At 42.6% G+C, this 12,762-nt stretch overlaps 1 protein-coding gene across 1 annotated transcript in view; it reads left to right on the top strand.

Moving 5' to 3' along the window:
- The window catches only part of FER1L6 (fer-1 like family member 6), a 196,272-nt gene that overhangs the window by 157,725 nt on the left and 25,785 nt on the right, over positions 1-12,762 (top strand). The window contains exons 34-37 of the mRNA XM_002710764.6: positions 1,328-1,488; positions 5,665-5,807; positions 10,012-10,100; positions 10,523-10,621. Of these exons, the coding sequence (XP_002710810.4) occupies positions 1,328-1,488; positions 5,665-5,807; positions 10,012-10,100; positions 10,523-10,621 (492 nt within the window). The remainder of the gene's footprint in view (positions 1-1,327; positions 1,489-5,664; positions 5,808-10,011; positions 10,101-10,522; positions 10,622-12,762) is intronic.

Consider the following 12,762-nt stretch of genomic DNA (forward strand, 5'->3'; position numbering starts at 1 on the left):
TGCACTATCCTTATATCTTAAGCAATGGATATCAATAAATCTTCTGTAAAGTCTTTATTTTAATGGCTCTATAATATTCCACCATATGAATTATCATAAAGTTATATAAAATTTTGCCTTCCTGGGCTTTAGGGCACTTATATTTTTCTCCCTTATTATGAATTCACTCAGTATTCATCCATTGTTGTGCATTACTCCATTAAAAGGAATGCTCATTCTAATATATGAGGGAACTTCAAAAAGTTCAGAGAAAATGGAAATAAAAGGTAAGTTCAGATTGATGGAAAATATTTTGAAATCCATGCATAGACTTTTTTTAAAAAAGACTTACATATTTATTTGAAAGGCAGAGTTACAGAGAGGCAGAGGCAGAGGGAGGGAGGGAGGGAGGGAGAGAGAGAGAGGCCTTCCATCCACTGGTTCACTCGACAAATGGATGTGATCCGAAGCCGAGAGCCTGGAGCTTCTCCCAGGCCTCCTACACAGGTGAAGGGGCCCAAGCACTTGGGCCATCTAATGTTTTCCAGGCCGTAGCAGAGAGCTGGATCAGAAGTGGAGCAGCCAGGTCTCGAACTGGCGCCCATATGGGATGCCAGTACTGCAGGCGGTGGCTTTACCTGCTATATCACAGCACTAGCCCCAAGGCTTTTTACAATATATATATATATATATATATATATATATATATATATATTTCCCATGAACTGTTGAAGACCAGCTGTACGTGTCCAAATGGCCCTCCAAAGGGTTGTACCAATTTGCACTCTCGCTGACAGGTCTGAGTGTTAATGTTCTCCATGGTTGCAATTTCAGTTGCTCTTTCTGGCCTACTCTCCCCTGTGCCTAGTGGACCGGATCAGTGTCGGCTCTCCAGGGAATCCATGCCCTCCTGGGCTATTCACATGACTCTGAGCACTGGAGAGGGTTCCATTCAGAGAGTGATTCGCTGTCTCACCGGGAGATCAAGGCAGGAAGCCACGGGCACGTGTGGTGCGTCCTTTGTTCAGAAGCTCCCGAGAGTGAGTCTCCCAGGGAGCAGAACAGTTTAGTCGGGGAGGGTGCCATCTGTGCTTACTAGAAAACGTTTTCAAACAAACACAAGAACACCTAGATCTGGGGAAGCCTGTGTGTGGTTCTGGGCTTGGCTGGGAGACCTTTTCAGGATCCTCTTATCGCTGGCACAAGGTAGGAAACCTTCCACGCAGCTCTGTCTTACAAGCCACGCTTTGGCTTTCTTAAATGCTTAAGCAAGAGAAACCGAGTGACACGATGAAGCATGTCCCCGGGGAGAAGGTCTCACTCTGTCTGCTCTCCCCCCACCTTGCAGAGAAGGATACAATGCCTGGAGGGACACATCCAAACCCACGGAAATCCTCACCAAGCTCTGCAAAGACAACAAGCTGGACGGACCCTACTTTTACCCTGGGAAAATAAAGATAGGAGGCCAGGTCTTTTCTGGAAAGACGGTCTTCACCGAGGAGGACACTGGTAAGTCCTCACAGCCTGCTCTGCTGACGTTGCTCTTCAGAAAATCCCGATGCTAGCCCGGTCTGTGACCAGGGGACGGTGGTTCATTCGATTGCAAAACAATGCATGGTCACAGTAGACAATACGGAGAAGTGGGAAGGATAATGAAAATGGGAATCACTCACAGCCCCAAAATTCAAGCTGGTAAATTTCCTTGCAGTGTGTGTGTGTGTGTGTGTGTATATGTATGTGTGTGTACATGCAATGTAATATGTAATATGTTGCATTGTTAAAGAATTGCATGTGTGTCATATATAGTTTTATACCCTGCTTTTTCTCTTTCTAATAGATTATGATTATTCTTCTTTGGGCTTTTAAATGGTTGCTGATGATATTCCATTTTGGGGCTATGCCATTTATTTATGTTGTACAGTTAAGGTTGCAATGAGCTTCCTTGTACATATTTGCACACTTCTGATATTTCTATGGTCTAGATCATAGAAGTAAAATTGTTGTGTCAGAAAGTAAGCACCAGGGCTGGTGCTGTGGCATAATGGGTAAAGCCACTGCCGCCTGCAGTGCCGGCATTCCATATGGGCACCGGTTCAAGTCTCAGCTGCTCTACTTCTGATCCAGCTTTCTGCTGTGGCCTGGGAAAACAGTGGAAAATGCACAAGTCCCTGGGCCCCTGAACCCACAAGGGAGACCTGGAGGAAGCTCCGGGCTCCTAGCTTCAGATCAACACAGCTCCAGCCATGTGGTCATCTGGGGACCAAACCAGTGGATGGAAGACTTCTCTTTCTCTCTCTGCTTCTGCCTCTCTCTAACACTGCCTTTCAAATAAATAAATGAATCTTAAAAAAGAAAATAAGCAATAACCATAAAATGAATATTTATTCTGCAACACAAGTAACTCGATAGAACCCAAATAACCCCTGTAATTATTATACCAACAACTCTCCTGTTTCAGTGCCCCAAAAATCCGAGAGAGACTTCTGTCAATTTGGGATGCGAAAAAAAAAAGCCACTTTATTTGATTAATGCAGAATTCTTGTGATATCAAGCCCATGTAGTCAATCCTTTTATTTTTTAAGATCTGATTATTTATTTGAGCGGTAGAATTACAGACAGAGAGAGAGACAGGTCTTCCATCTGTTGGTTCACTCCGCAAATGGCCACAATGGCTAGAGCTGGGCCGATCTAAACCAGGAGCCAGGAGCTTCCTCCAGGTCTCCCATGCAGGTGCAGGGGCCCAAGGACTTGACCCATCTTCTGTTGCTTCCCCAGGCCATAGCAGAGGCTGCATCAGAAGAGGAGCAGCCGGGACAAAAACCAGTGCCCATATAGGATGCTAGCGCTGCAGGTGGAGGTCTAGCCTACTATGCCACAGTGCTGGCCCCCATGTAGTCAATTCTTAAGAATTTCCTGTGTATGGCGATGCAAGAAGCCCAGTAAAGGACAGGAGGCAGATGTTTGTCACCATACTGGCCCCCACCCATTTGATACAAGATTGCCTTTTGAGATTGTCATTTCAACCCCAGGAACCTACCAAGGACTATTGCATGGAGTTATTGATGCTTGGTATATTAATGACATGCTGATGGATTTCTGTTGAAAAAAACAACTTTTTAAAGTACTATATTCTATTAATTTAGTTCCTTGGCCAGTATTCTATATGTCTTGGTTAAATAATTACTATGTTTTGCCACTTAAAATGAAATTATATTCATAAGAGCAGTTCCTGACTGATTAAACTTCATGACAAAGATTGTGTTCACTGATTGCTTGTTTATCCCCATCAGCTCCTTCTGATGAGAATTACTGCCACTGGGAGATTTCCTGTGCCCTGAAGCCAAGTTTAATTTTCCTGTATCAAATCTGGGCCACTCTAAGCTTTGTCAAGATTATATTCTTTGAACGGTCTTTGCCTCATTTTGGATTTTTTCCACCAGCAGGGTTTTTTGTTTTTGTTTTTTAATACAAAGGATGTTCTTTGGTAGAGCGGCAGAGCAGAGACCTTTTCCTATGAGCAGGTGCTGGTAGGAGGGAGATCACAGCAAAAATGAGGAGACAAAAGACCTCCATGAAGGTGTTGTGTCCATGTCACCCCCTTTCTTTTTTTAATAGAAAACTTTTATTTAATAATTATAAATTTCAAAAGTACAACTTTTAGATTATAGTGGTTCTTCCCCCATAACCACCCTCCCACTGGCAAACCATCCCATCTCCTGCTCCCTCTCCCATCCCATTCTTCATTAAGATTCATTTTTAAAGATTTTATTTATTTATTTGAGAGTTAGCGTTACAGACAGTGAGAGGGAGAGACAGAGAGAAAGGTCTTCCATCCTCTGATTCACTCCCCAAATGGCCGCAACAGCCGGAGCTGCGCCGATCCGAAGCCAGGAACCAACCAGGAGCTTTTTCCAGTCTCCCATGTGGGTACAGGGGCCCAAGGACTTGGGTCATCTTCCACTGCTTTCTCAGGCCATAGCAGAGAGCTAGATTGGAAGAGGAGCAGCCGGGACTAGAACCAGCTACCATATGGGTTGCCGGCGCCGCGGCTCACTAGGCTAATCCTCCGCCTAGCGGCGCCGGCACACCGGGTTCTAGTCCTGGTCGGAGCGCCGGATTCTGTCCCGGTTGCCCCTCTTCCAGGCCAGCTCTCTGCTGTGGCCAGGGAGTGCAGTGGAGGATGGCCCAAGTGCTTGGGCCCTGCACCCCATGGGAGACCAGGAGAAGCACCTGGCTCCTGCCTTTGGATCAGCGCGGTGCGCCAGCCGTAGCACGCTGGCCACAGCGGCCATTGGAGGGTGAACCAACAGCAAAAGGAAGACCTTTCTCTCTGTATCTCTCTCTCTCTGTCCACTCTGCCTGTCAAAAAACAAACAAAACAACAACAACAACAACAACAAAAACTAAAGGATTAACCTACTATGCCACAGCTCTGGCCCCAAGATACATTTTTAATTATCTTTATATACAGAAGATCAACTCTATATAAAGTAAAGATTTCAACAGTTTGCACCCACACAGACACACAAAGTATAAAGTACTGTTTGAGTACTAGTTCTACCATTAATTCTCATAGTACAGCACATTAAGGCAGAAGTCCTACATAGGGAGCAAATGCACAGTGACTCCTGTTGTTGATTCAACAATTGACACTCTTATTTATGATGTCAGTAATCACCCGAGGTTCTTGTCATGAGCTGCCAAGGCTATGGAAGCCTCTTGAGTTCACAAACTCCGACCTTATTTAGGCAGGGCCGTAATCAAAATTGAAGTTCTCTCCTCCCTTCAGAGCAAGATACCTCCTTCTTTGATGGTCCCTTCTTTCCACTGGGATCTCACTCACAGAGATCTTTCATTTGGGTCATTTTTTGCCACAGTGTCTTGGCTTTCCATGCCTGAAATACTCTCATGGGCTTTTTAGCCAGATCTAAATGCCTTAAGGGCTGATTCTGAGGCCAGAGTGCTGGTTAGAGCATTTGTCATTCTATGAGTCTGCTGTGTGACCTGCTTTCCATGTTGGATCATTCTCTCCTTTTTAATTCTATCAATTATTATTAGCAGACACTGGTCTTATTTATGTGATCCCTTTGACACTTAATCCTATCTTTATGATCAGTTCTGAACTTAAACTGATCACTTTAACTAGTAAGATGGCATTGGTACATGCCAACTTAATGGGATTTGAAGTCCCATGGCAAGTTTTTACCTTTACCCTTAGGTCACCCCCTTTTTTAGGACCTCCTGATTCCACAGGTCCTCTCACACTGTGATGTTAGCAAAGAGTTCTGAATTGCCAAAACAAAACCAAAGGCAAAAATAAAAACCCAACCCTCTCCTGTACTGTAAGCCAAGCCCATAATTCATACAGACTCTTAAAGAATCTGCTTCAGCAACTGAGTGGTGATCCTATTCCAGGACTCTGACTGCTCTTTGGTTTCTCTTATCAGCCCATCTCATTTCCCTCTCTCTAGAAACTTTCCATTCCTTTCCTCCATCCCCCAACTCTACTTCTGCTACTTTCTATTTTCCTTTTCCTTTTTCCCTTTTGCCAACTTTTCTCTTCCCCCATTCTTTGGCATATGCAGATGTATCTTTAGGGAAACATTTAAAATGCACCCGACAACCCTCACTGCCTCCTCATAGGAACACACACCTGACAAGTCTTTTGGTCTCTCTTCCTTGCAGATGAGACAGTGGAGTCCTATGAGCACCTGGCCCTCAAGGTTTTACATTCTTGGCAGGAAATTCCAGAGGTTGGGTGTAGATTGGTTCCTGAGCACATAGAAACTCGGCCGCTGTACCACAAGGACAAGCCAGGAATGGAGCAGGTAGTGGGTGAACTGGGTCTGGCCCTCCTGACTTTGTCCCTTAAAGTTAATTGTGTGTATCCTAGGGTAATGAGTTTCATCCAGGGACAGTTTTGACCTCTCCCAGGGAAATTCAGCAGCACCTAGTTGTCACAAGTGGGTGGGGTGCTACTGGCATCAAGAACCCACAGACCAGGGGTACTGCTAAACTAAATGTCCTCCCCCTCAAACTCACAAGTGCAACAGCATCAGGGATGCTGAAGCAGAGGAACCGCCATGGAACCAATGGTGGACTTAGTGCTTTTTTCTTTTTTTTTTTTTATTTTTTTTATTTTTTTATTTTTTTTTATCTTTTATTTAATGAATATAAATTTCCAAAGTACGTCTCATGGGTTACAATGGCTTTCCCCCCCATACCGTCCCTCCCACCCACCACCCTCCCCTTTCCCACTCCCTCTCCCCTTCCATTCACATCAAGATTCATTTTCGATTATCTTAGTATACAGAAGATCAGCTTAGTATACCTTAAGTAATGTACACTAAACTGATCTTCTGTTAAAAAAAAAAAAAAAGAAAAGAAAAGAAACTATCAATTCCCAACTTGACTCTCACTGGGATTAAACATGACAATAGGTCTGATCTGATTTCATCATCATTTAAAAAAAAATCATCTATTATTTTTCACTTTATGTTTCTGTGTGGGAACAAACTGTTGAAATCCTTACTTAAGTGCTTTTTTCTTTTTAATGACTTATCAAGCTCTTTTGAAGGAATCCTGACTTGAGAAATTTCAAAACCCATCGGATGTGCCCAAGTGTTTGTCTCTGTCTCTCTCTCTCCCCTCCCTCCCTCTCCTTCCTCTCTCTCTCTGTCTCTCTGTCTCTCTGTCTCTCTCTCACACACACACACACACACTTTTCCCAGAGAAGCATCATTGGTGGCTTACCTTGAAGAACGCACAAGAAGATACTGCAGGTAAAAAAAATACAGATCTGGGTTAAGAGTCAGAAGAGAAGAGACGATCAGCTTGAATAAGAACCTTCCGTGTATGAAGCCCTTACATAAATTATCTCACCTTTTTGGGTGACCATAAAATTGTTAACTCACACTGGGGCAATTTTAAGAGTGAATGAGGGTACTATTAATAATCAAGCCACAAGGCAAGTGTTTGGTGTAGCAGTTAAGATGCCACTTGGGATACCCACATCCCACATCTGAGTACCTGGTTTGAATCCCAGCTCTGCTTCTGACCCAGTTTTCTGCTAATGCACAGTCTTGGAAATGACGGATGATGGCTCAAGTACTTTGTTTCCTGCCACGCATATGGGAGACCTCAATGGAGTTTCTGACTCTTGACTTTGGCTTTGTTCATTCCTGGCTGTCATAGGCATTTGAGCAGTGAACCAGCAGAGCAGCAGATGGAAGAGAGAGAGAGAGAGAGAGAGAGAGAGAGAGAGAGAGAGATATTTGAAAGATATGCATGAATAGATATATATGTCTTTTAAACAAAATGAACATAAATAAGTAAAAATATTAAACATAATAATCAAACTAGTACCAGAAATATACACTAAGATTTTCCTGGACAAGTGGATTACCTCACTTGTATTCCTTAATACAGTTTTATGATAGGCTTATCATGACCTTATTTGAAAATGAGGAAATTGAGTTTTAGGGAGTTTAAGTGTCATGTTCAAAGTTACTCAGCTGGTAAGTAGCAGAGATGGGATTTAACACAGTTTGAGTCCTGAGCTCATGCTCTGTCCACACTCTGGGCTGAGTGTTGTCCCAGCACTGGACTTACTCATTGTGTAACTTGGATATTATAATAGGGTAGGAAAATCCACCCTGCCATCCTAGTGATATGGGATAGAGACAAGAATGGCAGAACTAGAAGCTATGGTTTCCTGAAATTAACTACCACATGTTTGAAATCTTTTGGGATCCCTCATTTTTCCCATCAGATGTGACATTTTGATTGAGTGAATATTGATGTATCTTTAAAGGATAAATCATACTGTATTTTCCTTAGGTCTCTTTTTTTTCTTGCCAAGTGCTGAATCCTTGTTCACATTGTCCTTCCTCTGAAAAACCTTTTTCTCCCTAATCAGAGTTCCTCCTTCACTGAAATCCTACCTATTCTTCACCCTCTGTTAGAAGCTCTATTTCCTTCTTACAGAATTTCTCCTGACCATCTAGTCCCATCAGCTACTCTCCTTCTTGCCTAAGCTAATGTGGTATCTAGAATATTTTCAAAAGAGCTGAGCATGGGATCCACCAGGCTTTTCTTTTTTTAAAAAACTTTTATTTAGTAAATATAAATTTCCAAAGTACAGTTTATGGATTACAATGGCTTTCCCCCCACCCATAACTTCCCTCCCACCCACAACCCTCCCATCTCTGCTCCCTCTCCCATTCCATTCACATCAAGATTCATTTTCAATTATCTTTATATATAGAAGATCAATTTAGTATATATTAAGTAAAGATTTCATCAGTTTGCACCCACACAGAACACAAAGTATAAAATACTGTTTCAGTACTAGTTATAGCATTACTTCACATTGAACAACACATTAAGGACAGAGATCCTACATGAGGAGTAAGTGCACAGTGACTCCTGTTTAAAAATTTTTCACTCTTGTTTATGGCGTCAGTAATCTCTCTAGGTTCTAGTCATGAGTTGCCAAGGCTATGGAAGCCTTTTGAGTTCGCCGACTCTGATCATATTTATACAAGGTCATAGTCAAAGTGGAAGTTCTCTCCTCCCTTCAGAGAAAGGTACCTCCTTCTTTGATGGCCCGTTCTCCCGTTCTTTCTACTGGGATTTCACTCACAGAGATTTTTCATTTAGGTCCTTTTTTTCTTTTCTTTTCTTTTCTTTTCTTTTCTTTTCTTTTCTTTTTTTTTTTTTTACCAGAATGTCTTGGCTTTCCATGCCTAAAATACTCTCATGGGCTCTTCAGCCAGATCTGAATGCCTTAAGGCCAGAGTTCTGTTTAGGACATCTGCCATTCTATGAGTCTGCTGTGTATCCCCCTTCCCATGTTGGATCATTCTCTCCCTTTTTGATTCTATCAGTTAGTATTAGCACACACTAGTCTTGTTTATGTGATCCCTTTGACTCTTAGACCTATCAGTGTGATCAATTGTGAACTGAAATTGATCACTTGGACTAGTAAGATGGCATTGGTACATGCAACCTTGATGGGATTGTATTGGAATCCCCATTTTGGGCAAGTCCAATTAAGCATGTCCCAGATTGTACATCTCCAAATCCCTTGAAGCAGGGTAAATTTCAGCCACTAGATCATCACTGAAGTTCAGATGGTCTTCTTCACCTTTCTACACCTTTTTTTTTTTTTTTTTGACAGGCAGAGTGGACAGTGAGAGAGAGAGATAGAGAGAAAGGTCTTCCTTTTCCATTGGTTCACCCCTAATGGCCGCTGTGGCCAGTGCACCATGCTGATCTGAAGCCAGGAGCCAGGTGCTTCTCCTGGTCTCCCATGCGGGTGCAGGGCCCAAGCACTTGGGCCATCCTCCACTGCACTCCCGGGCCACAGCAGAGAGCTTGTCTGGAAGAGGAGCAACCGGGACAGAATCCGGCACCCCGACCGGGACTAGAACCCGGTGTGCCGGTGCCGCAGGTGGAGGATTAGCCCATTGAGCCGCGGCGCCAGCCTACACCTTTGTTTCTTCAAATATGTAACAGAAGAGTGGTTGGAGTTAGCATTGGTGAGATAATGGATGTTAAGGTACATTTGAAGCAATGAAGGATAATACTTCTGGCAAATAGTATTGTTACCTTTTAATTCTTAAGAATTTGTAGAAAGAGCAGAGTTTCCAGAAGTAACAGACAAGGGTTGAATACAGACTCTACTAGATATTTTGTGTAAGCAAGGGTAAAATGTATTCTTGTCTGCCAGTGGAAATAACATCTACCCAGAAGGGAGAAGAGTTTATAATGTGTATCAAGTACAAAGCATTGTGTCTACCATATGGCAGATGCTCAGTGAGGGTTTACTCGTTGCTTTGACTAAATCCTAATAAAAATGAAAGTCCTTTGTCAGCAGGTATCCTACACATGTGTAAAGGTACCAAGGTATACCTAATATCCATTTTTGGTAGAAGGATCTTTTAAAATAATGAATAGTTAACTTTGCATGTCCCTCTTCCTACCTGAACTCTCTCTTAAAGCTCAAGGAGGTCTTCTTTTGTTAACAAGGGCCGTCTGCAGATGTGGGTGGACATGTTTCCCAAGGATATGCCTCCACCTGGACCTCCTGTTGATATTTCACCTCGGAAACCCAAAGGGTGAGTCAGCTGCACCCCATCTTTAGGGGACGAGAGCATGGTAGCAGACAAGAGCCTCCTGTTCAATCTGGTGTCTGTAAGGTTCCTTGATTTCCACCTGGCCAGTTCCAGCAGGGAGTAGATGGCAGTGGTGGTGGTTGAAGTGGTGGCCCCATCTTATGACAGGGGCTTCTGAGTTTCAAGTTTCTCGGCTGAAAAATGCTGGTTGATGGAAGAAAGATCTTCCTTAAGCAAATAACGCCTGTGTTGATTACAAGGTCCTTGTCTGAATTTTGCTTCTGATGGAACCAAAAATTTGTTGATATTTTTCTGAATGTATAAAATTATAGAATGTTGTAGATCAAAAGCAATTCTAGAAGCACATGGACAGCAGATGACTCAGCTTCAAGATCGTCAATCAAATGCTGTCCTCTTCACCCCAGGTATGAATTGAGAGTGATCATCTGGAACACGGAGGACGTCATTCTAGAGGATGAGAACATTTTCACAGGCCAAAAATCAAGTGACATTTATGTGAAAGGGTAAAGTCATCAACAACCGCCCCCCTTCCCTCACCCTTCTCACTGCTTTAATCTCTAGCCAGGTCTATGCCTTATGGAAGATACTACACCCACATCCCACAGAAGAAGCCTGTGTTACTCACTTTGTCAGATAAGGCCACTTTATTTGTTCAAACATTTGTCTGGTTATTTTGCTAAGAATTATCCCTATGGAAATATTTTTCATGAGGAAATCTTATTATATAAACATCTTTCAGTTAAATGTTGGATAACTAAACTTTATGAAGTGACATTCAGAATATATCCAGCTTTAAACTGAAAGCAGCAGAGATGTTTCACTGTTCATGAAAGACTGACCTGTTTAGCAGATTTTAAGACTTAATACAAAACTTGAAATTTATACCTTCCCGTTTGTTAGTGCTACTGATAACAACATCAACAACAACAAAGATACCAATCTAAGATGCAGGGAATGAAGTACTTTCTATCTTTCTCTTACATCTTGGCTCTGCTTCCTTTTAGACCCTAGTCAAGGAGGGGAATAAGTTGGTGAAGAATCAGAAGCAAAAGTGATTTAAATCTTCACCCTCAACTAAAACTCATCTCAGAAGCAGCAAACTCATTCTAGCCTCATGCTAATATCACTTTGCCTTTCCAAAGCGAGAAACATCCTACCATCAGAATGCACTTTACCAATGCATTTGGTAGTCAAAGCATGTCTGATTGTTCAAATTTTTTTGTTTTTTCAGGACAAGCATATAAGAGCAACTTAAATTATTACAAAGTAAGGGCATTAGAAGTAGCATGACCCCACATAAACATAAACTTTTTTTTAAAAGTAGAATTAAGATCCACTGAAATTGCTTTCTAATCATCAGTTCAGGAGAGATTAATGTGTCCTATAAAAAGGTATTTTACCATGGATTGCAACATGGAGGGATTTTGGAAGAGTTCAAGCTGAGACTTCCAGAACTCTGGCCCATTAAAATGTATTGAAAGAGATGTTTATTCGCTCTCTTCATTTCCCTCCCCCCATTCACTTCTCTTCCAGCTCCAATCTGGCTTTCCTTCCAATACTCCACCAAAGCAGGTCTCACTAAGGTTCCTGTGTTCTCCAGATTGCTACATCTTTTTTTCCCATTATTTCTCATATTGTTGACCCCTAAGGAATATTTGACATAGTTAACTATGCCTTCTTTTTTGAAAAGTCCTTGCTTTAGCTTTGCAGGACATACTCCTGGTTTTCTCCTCCCGTCTTGCTCACGTCTCAGTGTCCGTTGAGAGCTCCTTTCCCTCCACGGTGCAGTTCAGCAGCTCATAACCTTGTCCTGGGCTATCTCCTCATCTCACACTTCTTGTCTTGCTTGCTGACATTTTCATCTATTCCACTTGAATAAAGTGGTTCAGATAATCAGTGGCATTAGTTGCCCTCTTTCAGGCTCCATTCTTGACAACTCCTATCCCAGTGTGTTTATCTACTTAGATTGCTCAAAAACAATACCTCCTACTCAACAAGTCTAAAACCACAGTGATGATCTTAATCCCCAAGACTGTTTCTTCCTTATCATTCCTGATCTCAGGCATCATCATCCATTCACTGTTGGGAGCCTCTATAGAACCTTTGCTTGTGGATTCCCTTATTTCTGATGTGCCACCAAATGTTACCCATTTTACCTCCCAGAGTTATCAGCACCATCCTTTTCCCCTATCCCCCCCACACCTCCTCCTTAGTATTTTCCTCCATCACCTCATGCTCACACCCTTGCAACACCAATATTCTCTGCACTGGCCTCTCTGCAGTCACTCCTCCCTGCCAGTGATTTGGTCTCTAGTTTTAAGCATGAGTTATCTTTTCTAAACACAATCTAATCATGTCCATTCTGTGCTTAAAACCCTACAGTGACATCCCATCTCTCTAGACAGAGATCTCAGTTCCTAAGATGTCCTAATCTATCCCGTATGACTAGCCCGTGCCTACCTCTCCAGCCTCATCTCATACTATACTCCCCCTTGCTCTCTAATTACACTAAGCCTTCTTAGAGTTCCACCACAGGACTGTTCTTCCACAGGACTTCTGTACAGCTCTCTCTGATGACTTCTGCATCCCACTCATATTCCTCCACTCTTTTCCCTTATGACTATACTTCCATGAATCAAGGGCC

The sequence above is a fragment of the Oryctolagus cuniculus genome, chromosome 6 (genome assembly GCF_051225735.1).
Source record: "Oryctolagus cuniculus isolate XC-2025 breed Fujian yellow rabbit chromosome 6, ASM5122573v1, whole genome shotgun sequence".
NCBI classification, from domain to species: Eukaryota; Metazoa; Chordata; class Mammalia; order Lagomorpha; family Leporidae; genus Oryctolagus; species Oryctolagus cuniculus.